Source organism: Solanum stenotomum, chromosome 1, assembly GCF_019186545.1.
Source record: "Solanum stenotomum isolate F172 chromosome 1, ASM1918654v1, whole genome shotgun sequence".
NCBI lineage: Eukaryota > Viridiplantae > Streptophyta > Magnoliopsida > Solanales > Solanaceae > Solanum > Solanum stenotomum.
This window is the reverse complement of record NC_064282.1, coordinates 1302717-1319905: the sequence shown is the minus strand read 5'-3', so window position 1 is coordinate 1319905 and position 17189 is coordinate 1302717. Positions and strand designations below refer to the sequence as shown.

Below are 17189 nucleotides of genomic sequence, written 5' to 3'. Positions count from 1 at the left end.
TACAAGGGGAACTTATTAAAACTAAACATGCCAAAATATGGCTTTGTTTTTTAACCTTATTTCTTGGTAGGACATAACATATATATGTCGTGAAGTGTTGAATAAAAAGGATTATGCCCTATATTTAGGGTATATGCGTGAAAAGGGATCTTAGACTAAGTGTATTTTGACACTAACAATGAATTGAAATGCTATAAACTAGTCCAGCTCGATGGATAAACATACAAATTTTATATTTTTAAAAAGAAAAGTAAAAAAGTAGTTAATTTAGGAAGCTTTATACATATATAACCCACCAATGAACATACTTTTTCAGGAAAAAAAAACATAACTTGGAGAATTTTTATCATTATGGATGCTACTAGTGGAAATGTTCTAGGGGATGAAGAAAGTCAGCTCTCTTTTGGAAGTAGTAATAAAATTCAACCTACTATCTCTTTTACACAAAAGCAAGTATCCTTGTTTTCTTTTTAAATTCTTCCCTCACTACTATCCATGATAAGCCTCAAAGTATATTTTATCTTCTTTTTTTGGTTTGATATCTTTTCAATTTGTTCTTACATATATGTATGGTGTTTGGCTTCTTTTTTTAACAGCTTAGATGATGAAAAGAAGAAGTATACTTGTCTCACAATGGCTGAAAGGCTGGGCTTGCCTGACTTCTTCTCTTTGGACGTTAGTATATTTTATATCTTACTCATCTTTTATATGACGGTATTGAGTAAGCACAGAATTCGACTATTTTCTATGTAGGTGTGGCGAGCATCGGTTGGAGAGCTTTTAGGCTCTGCGGTTCTTGTTTTTATGTTGGACACCATAGTGATTTCTACCCTAGAAAGTGATGTCAAAATGCCAAATTTGATAATGTCAGTTCTCATAGCAATTACACTCACCATTCTAATCCTTGCTGTTTTCCCTGTGTCCGGTGGCCACATTAGCCCTGTAATTACCTTCTCCTCTGCACTTGTGGGACTAATATCAATGTCACGAGCCATAATTTACATAGTGGCACAATGTGTTGGTGCTATTTTAGGTGCACTAGCACTCAAAGCTGTGTTGAGTAGTACCATTGAACAAAGATTCTCTCTTGGTGGTTGTACCGTTACGGTAGTTACGCCTGGGCTCAATGGGCCGGAGATTGTGGGCTTGGAGATAGCCCAAGCATTTTGGCTTGAGTTTATGTGTACATTTGCTTTGCTTTTTGGTTCACTTTGGATGGCCTATGATCATCGCCAGTCCAAGGCACTTGGGCTTATTACTGTCATGTCTATTGTTGGGCTTCTAGCAGGGATTCTTGTGTTTATTTCAACTTCAGTTACTGCTAAAGAGGGCTATGCTGGAGCTGGAATGAATCCAGCTAGGTGCTTTGGAGCTGCTTTTGTTAGAGGAGGCCACCTTTGGAATGGGCATTGGATCTTTTGGGTTGGGCCTGGACTTGCTTGTTTTGCTTTCTACTTCTATACAAAGATCATTCCTTCGAATCATTTCCAAACTGATGGATTCAAGCATGACTTCTTAGCTATAATCGAGGCATTGTTCAGTCAGAGATAGTTTAGTGGTTTTTGCAAATCATGTACTAATTGCAAACAAAATTCCTATCAATCATAAACATATAACTTGTATCCTTGTCAATTGTTTAGCTACCATTTAATCATTCGCTCAAAAATAGCCACTCATCATAGCCTGACTCAATGTCACAAGCTGCACATAGAACAACTAGTGGCACGTCCACTGCTCCATGCAGTCCAATTGACGAGCACGGATTGTGCAGTACAAGGGCTCCATCGGTTTGTATGCTTTCTTGCTTCTTCCACCTCTGTCACCAAGCCAGTGTTCCAATTTTCATTACAAAGTCAACTGGCACGTACAGCACTCTGTTGTATCATGGTGATTAACTAAACGAGACCATCAACTCATTAATTAATTGAGATGCCTAGTTTCATTAGCCCTCCTTGTACTTCTCCTAATCTAAGGACAAATCGCCAGTTCGAATAGTACGCTGTTGATGGCTTATTCCTTTTCGTAGCCGTGTCTGGGAGAAGCTGAAACCGGTCTGTTCCCAACTAAAAGGGGATTCGAGCTTTGGCTGGAACCATCTTTTCACAATAACACCATTGATTCGAATCTTCCCAAACGATTCGTTCCCTTGGTACGGCAGGCCAAGCCTCCTCAAAAGTGCTGCAACAGCCCTGTTGATCCTGTTGACCAAATAAGAGAATTTTGAATGTTATATGAATCGTGCAGCTCTTAGAATGAAATAAACATACTGGAGCTCATGAAGGATGAATTCCATAATAGGCTTAACTTTGAATGAAATGTTATTCACTTATCCAAATGGGGTTTCTTTTTTCGCCAGTTAGTGATATCTTGGTTTCTATCATAGTGCTCGCTGGGCATGAGAAATGTTAAACTAAAAATAGTAGCTTAATATGCATCAGCCATATTAACATTATTTTCTCAGTCTTACATTTGTCCTTTATGTGTCCTGCTATTAATGTTATTTCAGAAAGAAAAAAAGAAATATATGTTTGAAGTAGATGATTTACTTTTTCTCATGTCATATTACTTACTGGTATATATCTTAAAATAAGTCGTACAAAGAAGGAAATTTCTTCAAGAAAAGAGCTCTCATTACCTTCCAGCAATCTTAATTGTTTTCTCGCCAGTGGGTGTCTTAATATGTGACTGCTCTACAGGGAGTAGAATGGATATGTTCGGTATTTTTGCACCTGCAAGATTTTCCCATCATTTCAAGAGATGCTAAACAATAAACATAAAGCAACACATTCTCATAGTAAAGATATTTCAAGTCTTGTGATCTTTCTTAATTCTCTCTTTTATGATTATTGATAAGGAAAAAAAGAAGCTTTTACTCTCTTTATCTTTTATAATGATAAAGTTTTGCCCTTAGCATTAACTTCATTCTATTCTCCTATTTTGAAAATGAACCTAAACTTGGTTTATCTTAGTTGACGAGGGCACAAGGCTATGCCACATCTTGAACTATACAATGGAAGTGGGAGCTAAAAAAGAATCAAGGCATCATTTAATTTTTCTGCATAAAGAATTCAAAACTGGTATAATAAAATTCCACAAAAATTGCTAATGCAAACTTTAGATAACAAATACAATGCAAGGTTTAAGATGTAAAACTTTGCATAACTAATACTCCCTTTATTTCAGTTTGTTTTTGTCTATTTTTATTTGGCACGGAGTTTAAGAAAGTAAACAAGACTTTTGAATTTTGTAGTATTAAACTAAGAATATGTAAAATGTACCAAAATGTCCTTTAATCTTGTGGTCTAAAACATGCCACGTGAAAAGTTAGAATTTAAGAAACATTATTTTTTAAACAGACCCAAGTACGACAAATAAATTGAAAAAGAGGGAGTACAATATTTGATCTCTAGTATAAAATTTTGCATTACTACTACAAGCAAACCTTATGCGATGCGTTATTATATGCAGGATAGAATGAGGGATGTGGAATTGTACTATAAAACTTTGCATTACTAATATTAGCAAACCTTGTGTGATGTACTAAGGAAAAAAATGCATGTATTAGCAATACTTAAGTAAGAGCACCTAAAGACAGAAAATATTCTTTCAAGTAGGCAAAATAGTCTTTACCTGCAGCCAAACGATGCTTGAGACTCTTTAGGACAGTCAAAAGATATACCTGGTTAATTTTCAGAAAGAAAAGAAAACTGTCAAACAAAGTATTAGCAACAGAATTGTTGTGAAAATGGATGGGGAACCCATACAATGTATAAGATTGGAAAAAGTAATACAGATGCATGAACAGTATTTTTTAACTTCCTAAATCTTAAAAACTATTAGGAATCCTGCAAAAGAGGGAAACATAAAAACAGAAAAAGAGAGACCTTTGCAGCCAAGTAGGATAAACTCCTATTATTAGTAACTGAAACCAATTAAGCTCGTCAAGCATAAGAATATTCTCGTGTGGTTACAATTGAAAAAAAAAAAAAATACTTATGTACTGCCCATTAAGACAAGCTTACCTGAGCTGCATGAATATGCAAATTCCTCACATCGACAACAATAGGGCTTCCCTTAAAGGAAGTCAATGGGACGATTCCAACTGAAGCTGCCTCCTAAAAAACAAGAAAATATGTGAGATAATCCACCATAATAACCAATAAGATGTTGTAAACCTGATAAAAGGCAACTAAGATAAACCACGGACCTCAAGCAATGAACAGGCACGGGGATCATATTCACCAAATCCATCAATCAAAGAGCAAAGATTTGAGCCTTTTGATGTTTCCACGGTTACTCCTAGATTTTCAATAAGTCTTTCTTTTAGGGATGCATCACAAGGAAGCTGTAGGCAACCCAGAACTAGTGATAGCTCCTCAATTGTGGGTACCACACCAGCTCCAATTGTTTCCCTGTAGACCATTAAGGCCAACGATGTCCTGCAAACCAATTAAGAATTTCACAACTATGTGTACCACGTCTTTTAACAAAGCCAGCATTCATATAATTAACTTTAATGACATCTTTTATGTTTGGACTAGGCACAAGCAGTCCAGTCCCCCTTGAGCCTGAAGGGAATATCCACTCAAGAAAAGAAAATTCTTAAGATAATTCCTCACCGTATACCAAATTTCCCTAAAATATGCTAAACAAAACAAAATGGCAATCAGGCTATCTCAATACATGATTGCAACAACATGTTCAACACGGCCATTTATATCAACTACTTTTACAAAAGAAATTGAGTGCATTCGCTAAGAGATAATTTTACATCCATCTTAATACACCATGAAGTTCAGCCTAAGCATTTCAAAGCTTTTAGAATCTGTATCTGATAAAAATAAAACAAAATAACGACAGAAACGTAGTAAACTATCACCAGAGGCATTTTAGATGGAAATGTTGATCTTAAACATCATGTTCAAACTGGCAAAGCCAACAACAGCGTCACTATAACAGTATATGTTTTTCCTCTGCAATCCCTTCTTAACAGATATGTCAGAATCACTAGCAGATTAAATAGAACCTTACCATTTACTGTCAAGCGGGCGACCAGAGTTCTTAGACAAGACACGCTCACCAAGTGTACAAGCTTTCTGGAATCTCCTTGAGCACATAGCTACAAAAAATTCACATAATCAAATAATTCTGATGCCCAAAACAAATGACACAACAGAAAAATCCATTGCTACAGGAGAACTTAGATACATGGCAAGACTAGTGAACATTCTTGTTATGAAGGACAACAAAAAACAAAAACTGCAAAAGGTAGTGAGCCTCTCCTTTATAATGACCAGGTAAGGGGCATGATTACTAATACTGGCTTATCTACTAAGCATGCCACTCTCGTAGAAACTTAGATAATATCCTAAAAACATTCCTTACATTGGCATTATAGGGAGAGAATGAGGGACTTACATATGATGTTCAATCACCAAGAGAAAACTTACATTAAATTCCCCAGCCATTCATCTCTTAAGGAGATTAATGGAGCAGTATAGGGAGATATACCGGGTATGTTGTTGTGGTTGTTACAGTATTAGGTCTAAGAATTGCTGGAAGGGATCAATTAGTGCATAAATGTTCCAGCACCAAAATCCACCAATTAGCAAGCTTATGAGATGAACTGAACCATAATTGCAACATGAGCATCAATAGCAACTCTGGAAAGAAAAGTTCCCGGAAATTTTGTTCCTTGTCAACCATAAGATAGGTACCAGGTCTCAACGATGGAGGGATCAATTTCAACTTAATTTGTTAGGTGGGCATAAAACATACATCTTTTTTCACCACCATGAACATATCCAAATAAAAAGAGAACATGCAATCCCTCTTGGTGATGGTGTAGCACCGTATATTAAGTCAAGATTCAATAATAGCTAAAGCAATGCAATAACAAGCTTTTAATTCTTACCAAGAAGACATCTGCATATAACAAGGTTTGGGGCAACACCATCTTTTTTAGCATGAGAAAGAAGCATGAGACCAACATCCAGGTCATCCTTTCTGTCATGAGATGGGAAAAATAAATGATAAAACTCGAAAACTCAGATATACAGAAAATGATATATTGACAGGAGAAAATGGTCATAATACATAAACGTCAATGTAAAGGAATCAAGGTATTACTTTTCACTTGCCACTAAAAGAGTGGAGTATGTAATGGTGTTAGGGCATAGGTCCACTCTCTTCATTTCAGAAAAAATTTCCAGAGCCTTCTGATATTGATCAGCATAACCTATTACAAACACATCTCATTGAGGAAAATAAGCAAATGCTTACGAAATGAGAAACAACTTCACAGACGCTTATGCTAAGAAAATGTAGATATTATGGAGAAAGAAAAACAGGAGTGTAGATATTATGGAGTAATTAAAGAGAGCATCAGTGAGATGCTTATACTGAGAAAATGTTTAAGATGTGACTTACACAATGCAGTTATCAATGCATTCATCATTGAAACAGTTGGTTTTAAGTTGATGCCTTTAATATCCTCATACAATTCTAGTGCCTTCTGCCAGTTCTTTGCCTGCAAATGGATTGGAGAAGTGTTTTATGACCAAGTCACATGACTTTGAAAGAAATCTTAAAACCAACTTCACATTCTTGCCTCAGATGCAGAAGAAAAAAAACTAGCAGCAGCATCTAAAAGTGTATTTGGGGCTAATACTTGCTACTTGATCGAAAGAAAGTTCATGCTGGTTGAAATGACTGAGAATAACAGCATAAAACAAGTTCTTTATGGCAGCAGTGGAAGACAATTTCACCGAACTAATGCTAGTAAGATAGTTCTGTATTTTAGACAGAGAAGTGGAACATAACATGATCCACTTTTCTAGCTTGTCTAAATATATGATCTTCCAAGGAACACTTAACCTCAATCTAATATTGATTTCGCTTGACAATTGTTTCTTCAGATTGGTATTCTCTCTTTTTAAATGTCTAATCTGTGGCATCCACATGTGCACCGAATTTATCAAATAGAATTCATAAAGGTGCTCTTCAAGCTATTCAACTGGGTAATCCCAAAGGTATGAGAATAATGAGACAACAAAATCATCAATTCTTTACTACTGACAAAATGAAATTTTATTGCACACAAAATCTTTTATGCTACTATTTCATCTGCACCATTCTGTTATTTTCAGGAGATCCATTTATTCATTTCATTCTTATTTTTCTAAAATTAGAAAGAGACCTTGAACGGTCAGGTTTCAAAAGTTACGTATACTTAGGGTCCTCTTTATCCCATTCATATAAGAAGAACAGAATTTATATTCAGAACATCATGGTAGGATGGAAGGATGTGACCAGAATACAAGCAGTGACCTGAAATGAAATTGGTGAGTAAGTTCAAAAAGTACTAAAAATTCAGATAAAACAGAACATAAGTCAGAGACTAAATTCCAGGAGGAGCATTAAGTTTAGAATTTCCAAATTTGTCTTCTGCTGTTCTACGAAATATAATAAAAGGAGCTAGAGTTTATTTGCACGTTGGTTAACTATGGATCTCTATCAATTATTTCCCATCTACAGTGTCTGCATGTGACATTGTGTTTCCTCTTTGATGTTTTTTCACTGTTTTGAATTTTCCTAAAAGCTACTTCAGAATTGGCTAAAGAAAGACAGGTAGAACACAGCTTGACTACTTCTAGGTCTTCTTTAGTAGAATAGTGACCGGTAAGACATCCCTCCATATATAATTCCCTCTTCATTACGCGTCAGATGATCACTTCTTAGAGGCATTCGCAAATCAAATGTTCAGTAAACTACAAAAGTGGCTTAAATACAACTACTATTCACGGTCATAAATGAAGGTACCACAAGGTGAAGAAGACAAATTTGTAGGAGATCTAGCAGTCCAACGTTAAGTCTCAAGATTAGCCAACTTAATGCCCACAAAGCTGGCACAAAAGCTACATGATCATGATATATGAAAAAACAAGAGTGTCGTGTTAGCATAATGTGTGCGTTTTAAACTTTCGCATTGTTTCATATTATATGGACCATATAAACTAAATTTTCATGAAGCTTCATTGATCACAGGATATGGAAAAACAGATGTCGGTATTGCATCTAATTTTGAACATCTAAGTTGTATGACATTATCATCCCATTATAGCATATACAATTACACTGAAATCAGATACACTATCAATTTTGAGACTTAGAGCAGGTAACACTCATTGGTATCAGTTTCTAACGTTAAATGTGAACTTAACCCACAAAATTGGTGTTAGATCTCAATCAAAGAGGATGATAACTTTACACAGACAAGTCCTATCACTTTAATTCAGAGATGAGAGAGGACAGAAAGCAGAAGTTGTACAGTTGTCTATATGAGGAAACACAAAAAGGATCAGTGTTCATACATTACAACAGGCTCCCATCAATGAGCTATATGATATCGATCCCAAATTTATGCCTTTAGTCCTTGCTTCTTCTAGAACTTCAAATGCAGCTTCCAACTTACCTGTGTGCCCTGCCACATCTATCAGCGCACTGATAAACATCTGCATGAATAAAGGAAACTTAAGTTTTTTTTCTAATTTAATTATTTATCAAAAAAATATACGGAAGTAAGAAATTATCAGTGGCAAAGTTTTGATTTAATGCTGACAAATGATGAAAAGATGGAAACAGATACTGATGCATTAAGCTCCGATTTCAGCAACAAGGTTGAGAGGCATGATTTTGGAGATAGAGGCCGACAAAAATCTGTATTTCAGGAAACCTGACTCAGCTAATCAATCAAAACAAAAAAATACTTAGCTACACCGCGCTAGACCGACTACTCCAAGAGCACTCATCCATAAACCGGTTACTGGTACAAAAAACAGAAAGAAATGTAACCAACGTTTATTGGAAACACGGACCTAAAATAAAAGCCACAATATCTCTTGGATTAAATTGCCCCAAGGAAGTGCATAATACTTTATGACGAAAGGCAAAAGCTGATGAAATTTCATTGCAGTGTCATAGTCAGGTTTTTCTGCATTCCAGTTTTGGTGTTGAAGATTCCAAACTTGTTTTGTGGATTAAGGATATCCTAAGCTTCCAATTGCTGTCAACTCGCAGAATTATAGTGGTTGTAGCTTTGTAGGCTGTTTTGGTGGTTGAGAATTTGGTTTGATGTGATCATCATCAAAAACCCCATTTTCTTTTCCCAATCAGGCGTACTAAGCATCATAATATATTGAAGTAAAAAAAAAAAGAGTTACTAGCCAATCAAAATGTAGAAAAAATCTCCAGACATGCAACCACAACAGTTAAAAATTAGTACCTCCACATGTAACCACAACAGTTTAAAAATTAGTACCTCCACATGCAACCTCAGAAGTTTCAAAATTAGTACCCACATGAACCACAGCAGTTTAAAAATTAGTACCTCATCTGGATTAACACCTTTTTTGGACATGTCATCATAAATGCTGCGTGCAAATTCCCAATTACCATTTTGACTGCAACAATTTACAGCAATTGTGTAAACCTCTGGTGTTCCCTTGATATCACATTTATCAATCATACGATAAACCTCTAGAGCTCGATCAACCTAAAGCAATTCATGTCAATGGTTAATTATAATAGAGGAGTAGCTGAATATAGGAACACCAATCTCATTCAACTGAGATTTAACATCTAAAAACAGAATGCACATATACCTGACCAGCATTTGCACATGCCTTCATCAATGCCCCAATAGTAATCTGATCAGGTTCTATTGGTCGTGCTTCTGCCTTCATTTCTGATAAGACATCAAAAGCACGATCGACTGCTCCCGATTGACCACAAGCTGTGATAAGAGCATTGAATACAACACGATCTGGCTTCACATTCTACTGAATACAACAGGAATCTAATGTGAGATATTCGGCGGTCCAAGTACACATCACTTTTCAGTACAATTTGGTAAATGGTAAGGTGATACAAAATGAAAAGTTAAAGCAATACCCTCTAAAATCTTGTACACCCTAAGTAGATAAATTCATACCTTAGATCTCATTATACCATAGGCACCAAAGGCCTTCGCAACTTGTCCAGCTTTAGCACAACCATCAATGAGGGCACCATATGTATTAGCATTTGGCTCGACTCCAGCATTGACCATTTCATGAAAAACCTACAACTTCAGAAAATATCAACTCGAAAGATGGTATATAACTATATAAGGGTGCAAGGACAGGCAGTAAGAATCTAAGAAATCATATAGGTCTAGCTATATTCAAAACAAATTACCCTATATGCAACTAATGGGAGTAGCAATCAACTATCATTCGTTCTAAAACACAATTATGAGAAAGATCGTGAATTTGTTTCTCCCCTTTGAAGTACACTCTTTGACACAATTGTCCTGTTGTGATGATAATTGAAAATTGCAAACGACAGTCATGCCTTAATCCCCAAGCTAAATAAGATCGGCTATTTCAATCCCTCATTATCCATCTCACTCCATTAAGACCTATCCTGATCTAATCTTCAATAATTTTAAATTCTCTAATACTAGTTCTTTACATTTTCTACTGCATACAAATCTCTAACAGTAATCAGACTCCTAGTTTTTTTCTTTTTTGATCAAGTAAACAAATTCATTTCATAAAGCAAAAGTCCAAAATCGGCAATAGAAGAAATATACCAAACAGTAAAGAACCTACAAAAGATACCCAATCCTCTATACATACCAGGACTACATGATACATAAAAAATAAATACGGCATGGAAGAGACCTCTTTTACTTCCCAAAACTCATTTCTGCTCTCTTATTTCTACCTCTCCAAATGATCCACATCAAAGCCTGAGGAACAACATTCCATGCCGTCCTCTTTCTCCTGCTTCTTCCAGCTTAGCTTACCAAACCAACTGAACATATACCACCATAATCTCCTTGACAGTCTGCAGTGTAGTAGAAGATGATTAACATCTTCACCCGCCTCCTTGCATATGTAACACCAGCTGTACCAGACGGCCTTTCTTTTCCTAAGGGTTTTCACCGTCGAAATCACTCCTCTAGCAGCTAACCATGTGAAAAAGCACACCTTCCTCGGTACCTTAGGAATCCAAATCAACTTTACAGGAAAAGACTGCTAGTGAATGCTGGATCTAAAGTAAGTGTACTAATATGATCAAGCCTTAATCACAACCTAATTGGTATGCATATACATGTATCTTTTTCATCTATTCTTTGCTTAAGTCTACAGGGATTCAAAAAAATTGTAGGTCGTTCGAGAGTATTTCACTGTTTAACACCTTCTATCATCATGGTTTCACACCTATGGACAATGCAACTGGAGATCAACATAAGACATAAACAACTCATATTAAGCGACATTTTCTCATTTTATCCTCAGTGCTACTTGTAACTTTTGTAGATTATGATCATCTAAAATCGTTGTATGATCGCACATCAAAGTTACTATCCACATTTGCAACAGTATCTTATGGTTTAGACTTCAAGGGCCCAACACGCCTTCCTTAAAGAGGATATTCAAAGATTAAACAAGAATAAAAGACCCTTGGATGCAAATCACCTATAAGCTATAAATAAAACAATTTTTCATGAGAAATCACAATGGCAGTACTTACCTCAAACATGGTATCAACTTTTCCAGCTTTTGCACAAGTTGATATAAGAGTAGTGTAGAGCTTGCAATCGGGTTTCAGTCCAGTCTCACGAACAAGTTGAAGCACTTGAAAAGCACCTAAGTAAACAAAATAAATTGACCATAATTACGATGGGATAATGTCAGTCCAATACATGAAGTTTCATTTGCTTCAGTTATCATATTATTTTGTTGTTGCTATTGTTCTCTTCTTCATTGTTTTCGGCATGACTTCCTCGCTACTATATTTGCTTTACATACTTCTTTTTTATATGTTTTACTTGAACCAATGGTCAATCGAAAACAACCATCCTACCTTCACAATGTAGGGTAAGGCTATATACACACCATCCTCCCAGACCCCACTTGTGAAATTACCCTGGATATGTTGTTGTTTGTTACGATGTCATAAAGACAAACTGGAATTTTCCAAAGAAATTATTGAAAGTTGATTTCCAAAGTCTATTGAAAACAATGACATCCCCTTGCACTTTTTCCTCTCTATCCGTGTCAAAGAACCTTACCAAAAAAGAAACAGGAATAAGCATCAAGAAAAAGAAAACTTACGCTCCAAATCCCGGGAGCTTGCACATACAGACAAAAGCATATTGAACGTGCTTAGAGTTGGATTTCGGATAAGCTTGGTGAAACGGAAAGCTTCCTTCACTGCCTTTTGACTTTTACAGACTTGGAAAAAACCGGCATGGTACACCTGTAAATGGGACCTTTAACAAACTACGAACAAGCCAAATTTCATAAATAGAATATGAAGTAAATATAAGCAGAAATCTCCCAGTTTACTTTATCCATATTCAGTGAACCGTGCCTTCCCATATCTTCAAGGATTTTTATGCAGTCCATCAACCTGCACCAGGAATTCCTGTGCATGAGCTTGAATGGTATAAACAAGAGCAACAGACCAAGGATGTTCAATAGTCAGTGGTTACACAATTTTATTTCAATCAATTACATCATTTTGTTATTCAGCCACCATTTCCATAGTTTTGCTAGTTCAATCCCGTAAGTCTGGATGTTTTCATCAAGTGCAAACACTTTGTTAAGAAAGAAGCAGAACAACATCCAACAGGAGAACATGTTGGCATCCCAAGTATCATTTTTTTTAACTACATCAGAAATATCATTTTCTACATGCTAAACCTATCAAAAAATATTATTGATGACAAGCATAAGGACCGGTCCAAAGAATGAAGTCAACATGTTAAACTATAGGTTACCTGCCCTCTCTAAGGAAATGGCGGTAAGCCCTGAACTGGTCGGATGGATTAGGTCGATCACACACTTGGATCGCCTTTGGATTGGGAATCTGTAATTGTTTTGAGGCATCATTGTCCGGTAGGATACTCTTTTCCTTATTAGTGAAATGCTGCATTCTTTTCACAAAGTCCTTTTTGTTGAATGGTCCTTCTTTATAACATCCATGAGACCTTTTCTCCTCAAAATCCTCTGAAAAATAATTAAATCTCATCAAAAATCAATACTGAAGAACACCAAGGAAAGAACAAACAAACCAGAAAAAAAAAAACTAAAGGCAGATGTATAAAAATACGATAAATTGGAATGAAGAGGTTGCAGCATTTCCATAGAATACCCTGCTGGATAATGCGGATCTGAAGAGATGTTTTACCTGCTCGTACTGAAAATACTTTTGAGGGGGGTGAAAAGGCACCAATGCCTTGAAGGGAAGCACGAGAAGTCAATGCGTCTTGCCCATTTAGACTTTTGCTAGATGCCTCAAAGAACGAGTAAAGATCTTCGCGTGTAGAGTCCCTGAAAATAAGATTGTGGATAATGACTTCATCATCTGCGACAAATTTATGGGCTTTCTTACATCCGTCCTTCGTCATCAGTTCCTGGTCCATTTTCTTGGTTTTCTCAGTTCTATTATCTATGTTGATTGCAGGAAACAAAGCAACACTATGCTCTGAACTGACTTCCTCTGTAGTCAGTATGTTAGTCATTTTAGTTTCATGCAGATGTTCCTGCAGATAAATGTTTTTCGACTCTTCCACAAAGGAAGATGGTACTGCATCTGATTCGGTGTGTGCAATAGGTTCAGGTTCTCTGACTTCCTCTGTAGTCAATATGTTTCTCATTTTAGTCGTCCGTAGATTTTCCTGCAGATAAATGTTATTCGACTCTGCCACAAAAGAAGATGGAACTGCATCTGATTCAGTGTGTGCATTAGGTACAGATGCTCCCAAGGTCAAAGAGCCATTGGAACTAGGAGCCAACTGATTAGTATCTAGAGACTCAATATTGTTGGTAACGAACGTTTGTATCAAATAGGTTCCATCATGTTGCAGCACATCTGTCCTCCCATCCTCACGCTCTTTGCTGACTTTGGTTACTTCCTTCATTTGGGTTTTGACAGATTTCTCCTCCTGTATGTTTATAAGAGCAAATACATGACGTGGAAACCAGTTCATCACATGTCTTATTTGTCGCCGCAAAGCAAGAGTTAACTCAGCTGAAATCTATGAAAAATTGTGGACATCAGAAATATGGTCCTCCTGAAGTAACTCCGGTAAAACTGTAACACCTCTTGCTAATGTGTTAAGAAAAAATTATTCTTACTTTTAAGTACCAATGACTAAAAAATTTGACTTACTACAGATGCCAATGACCAGAAAACTTCAGACATAATATTTTCAGTTTCTATAAATTTATCCAACAACTAAGAGTTGAGATGGTAGAAGACTCAATGTTTCCAAGATGACTTCTAAGACCAAGAACTTGTCTGAAGAGAAACATAGTTCTGAGATATTAACAACTAGTATAATATTTCCCTTCCATATTACTGAGATATACAACTCCAAATTACTAATTGTAGATTAGCAAATTAAGAGTTAGCCTTGTTGCAATCAAACAGCATGTACTGAACCAATGATGGTCTATGTTAAATGATGAGAATAGAATTTAGCTATGGACATCTACATTCTTGATTCTACACAACACAATAGAATCACTAAGACGTATACAGACTCAAGATACATCCTCATTCTGTATCTGGCAACAGAAGTTTACTAGTAAAGTTATACACCGAGTAATTGCTAGGCTTTCAAGAAATTGGAGTCTTTCAAGAAAAGAACCGTAAAAAGTGAATCGGTAGTGTTATTCACAAAGTAGAGTTTACCTCCTTGAACTTGGCGTTGGCATTGGCATTGGTATTTCTTTTGGAATATTCAAGAAAGAAAGTTGTAAGAGCAGAGATAGTGACAACGGATGCAAAAACTACAGTTAGTGAGTCAAGAGAAGCATAGTTCTGAGATATTAAGAATTAGTATATTATTTCCCTTCCATATTACTGAGATAAACAACTCCAAATCACTAATTGAAGATTAACAAATTAAGAGTTAGCCTTGTTGCAATCAAAGAGCATGTACAGAACCAATGGTGATTGATGTGAATAGAATTTAACTACATTCTTGATTCTACACTAGAAAATTTTCAATTGCTAGGTTTTCAAGAAATTGGCGTCTCTTTCAAGAAAAGAACACCGGTAATGTTATTCAAAGAGTAGAGCGTACCTCCTTGAACTTGGCGTTGGCATTGGTATTTCTTTTGGAAAATTCAAGAAAGACGACTGTAAGAGCGGAGATAGTGACAACGGATGCAAAAACTACCGTTTGCGAGTCAAGAGAAGCTCTGAGAACAAATCTTGAAGTGTTGCCGCCGAATTGAAAGCCGATATTTCGACATCTCCTCCGCGAGTGAAGGCAAGGAGGCCGTAAAGAATGGGTAGAACCGGAGAGGAATTGGCGGCGAGGAACGAGAGAAGAGGAGATTGGAGAACAAGAAAGGAGAGAAAGGGTGTGAGGTTTTGGAGAGAAGATTGAGTCCATGAAATTGGAGAAGAAGAGGAAGTGGAAGTGGAAGTGGAGAAGAGGAGTAAATTAAAGGAGTATTTATTCATCTTGAAGATAGCGTCATGACTGGATAGGAAGTTATAAGCCATGAACCATTTGACGGAAGGAACCAAGTTGCTTACGTGGCCTTTTATATATCAAAATCCGAGCCGTTACAGATATTTTTATTCTTCTTTTTTTATTTATTTTCTTTTGTGATAAAATACAAAAAAAAAAAAAATTGTTTAAAAGAAAATAGAAAGTGAATAATATTTATATTAGAAAATAAAATTTTGATCTTTATTTATCAGTATATTAATCTCATATAATATGTATATTATTGAATTAAAATAGGCAATTCAATTAATTATTACTAGTATTTCATGAATTTGGGATGAGATAAGAATATATATTGGTGTTTAATTGAATGATAAGTTAAAATATAATGTAATATAGCAATAAAAGAATAAAAATAAAAAATTAAATTAATAAAAAAAGTTGATAATAATTTTCTCTTTCTTACTAACTTTTTTGTCAACCTTACAAATTTATTTGAATACTTTTATAAAAAAAAAATGCTTAAATTTTTCAAGTAAAATTTACTTAGGGATTTTGAAAATTATCAAGTAATTATTGCACACAAAGTTTTTTTCATTAAATTTTGTTTAGTAAAAAAATATAAGGAATTAATTTTTTTAATTTTTTTCATAATCTTTATAAATTCTCATGTAATTTATATATTTATTTTTTAGAGACATAAGTTTGATGAATTAAATAGATATGTTATTTTTTAAATGATGATTTAATAACATGATATATCAACTAGAATAGAAGGAGAATTTTGAGATATTTAATATATTTTTTTTGGATAAAAATAGTAATAATATTATTCACTTTCTATTTTTTTCAAGAAAAAAATTATTGTAAGCATGAATTTCAAAATACATAATTGATTTTTATTGTAATAGTTAATTCACATTTAATATTATTGATTCATTATAAAACTTATGATTAATTGATGTAAGTTAGCATTCATGAGTGTTTTGTATATCAATTTTATTTTTGAATGTATGTGTTTTATAAGTATTCAAAATTGATGATATTATAATACATTTTAAAAACTTATTTTCATAACATAAAAAAATAAAAAAGTTTAATTATAATAAAAGATTCAATAAGTATGAAGATTTATTCTTAATAAACTAGTATATATATATTAAAAAATAATATGATAATTATTTTAGTTAAATCAGTTTAATGAATTAAATTAGTCTATTATTAAAAAGAACTTTAATGGCATGGCATGCCAACTAGGAGAGAGTGAGACTTTTGAAGTGTCAAGTATATTTGGAGGAAAATAATGATAGTTGAGTGATATTTTGGTCCTACATGAAACATAAATGATATTTCATGGAAATTCCCTAAACTTGGGTGACCATTTAGGGAATTGACTCTTTTCTTCTTTCTTTAAAAAAAATTACTAATTAAAAAAATAAATTAATTTATTTTAAATTTTTATTTAATATTACTTTTTAATCTCTTCATATTTATTGAATAAAGATTAAAATATAAATTTATAATCAATTATGTCTTAATTCTCTAAAATGACAATTATTTTGAACCAATTATTTTAGTAAGCTCAAGTTCACAACAACCAAAACGGACCGGATGAAATAGCATAAGACTTTGTTTTGTTCCCCATTTGATGTTCTATGGCACGACTAAT

The 17189-nt window shown here is 34.7% G+C and overlaps 2 protein-coding genes across 3 annotated transcripts; one reads left to right on the top strand and one right to left on the bottom strand.

Moving 5' to 3' along the window:
* The first annotated feature begins 460 nt into the window (after positions 1-460).
* Positions 461-1702, top strand: LOC125862693 (probable aquaporin TIP3-1). The gene is made up of 2 exons (XM_049542819.1): positions 461-675; positions 754-1702. Exons 1-2 carry the CDS (start codon positions 496-498, stop codon positions 1549-1551), a joined length of 978 nt encoding a protein of 325 aa, XP_049398776.1. The 5' UTR covers positions 461-495; the 3' UTR covers positions 1552-1702.
* Positions 1703-1946: 244 nt separating this feature from the next.
* Positions 1947-15498, bottom strand: LOC125862678 (pentatricopeptide repeat-containing protein MRL1, chloroplastic). 2 transcript variants are annotated; one of them, XM_049542804.1, is made up of 19 exons: positions 15146-15498; positions 13243-14092; positions 12833-13061; positions 12399-12462; positions 12165-12309; positions 11581-11696; positions 9992-10120; positions 9663-9836; positions 9389-9553; positions 8373-8513; positions 6430-6529; positions 6130-6238; positions 5915-6006; positions 5032-5119; positions 4208-4439; positions 4023-4115; positions 3631-3679; positions 2636-2729; positions 1947-2198 (listed from the first exon to the last, which is right to left on the bottom strand). In XM_049542804.1, the coding sequence occupies exons 1-19, from the start codon at positions 15458-15460 to the stop codon at positions 1964-1966; spliced, it is 3420 nt and encodes a 1139-aa protein (XP_049398761.1). In that variant the 5' UTR covers positions 15461-15498; the 3' UTR covers positions 1947-1963. The 2 variants fall into 2 exon arrangements, with proteins under 2 accessions (XP_049398761.1, XP_049398767.1); XM_049542810.1 differs by having other exon boundaries at positions 13243-13999.
* Between the last annotated feature and the right edge of the window lie 1691 nt (positions 15499-17189).

Bases quoted from the DNA above. Each gene is read 5' to 3' on its own strand.
- LOC125862693 (XM_049542819.1), top strand. From the start codon at position 496: ATGATAAGCCTCAAAGTATATTTTATCTTCTTTTTTTGGTTTGATATC. The intron at 676-753 runs GTTAGTATATTT...TTTTCTATGTAG, and splicing joins CTGACTTCTTCTCTTTGGAC to GTGTGGCGAGCATCGGTTGG.
- LOC125862678 (XM_049542804.1), bottom strand. From the start codon at position 15,460: ATGGACTCAATCTTCTCTCCAAAACCTCACACCCTTTCTCTCCTTTCT. The intron at 9,837-9,991 runs GTATGAATTTAT...TGTATTCAGTAG, and splicing joins ATGGTATAATGAGATCTAAG to AATGTGAAGCCAGATCGTGT. The intron at 6,239-6,429 runs GTAAGTCACATC...TGTTTGTAATAG, and splicing joins TGCATTGATAACTGCATTGT to GTTATGCTGATCAATATCAG.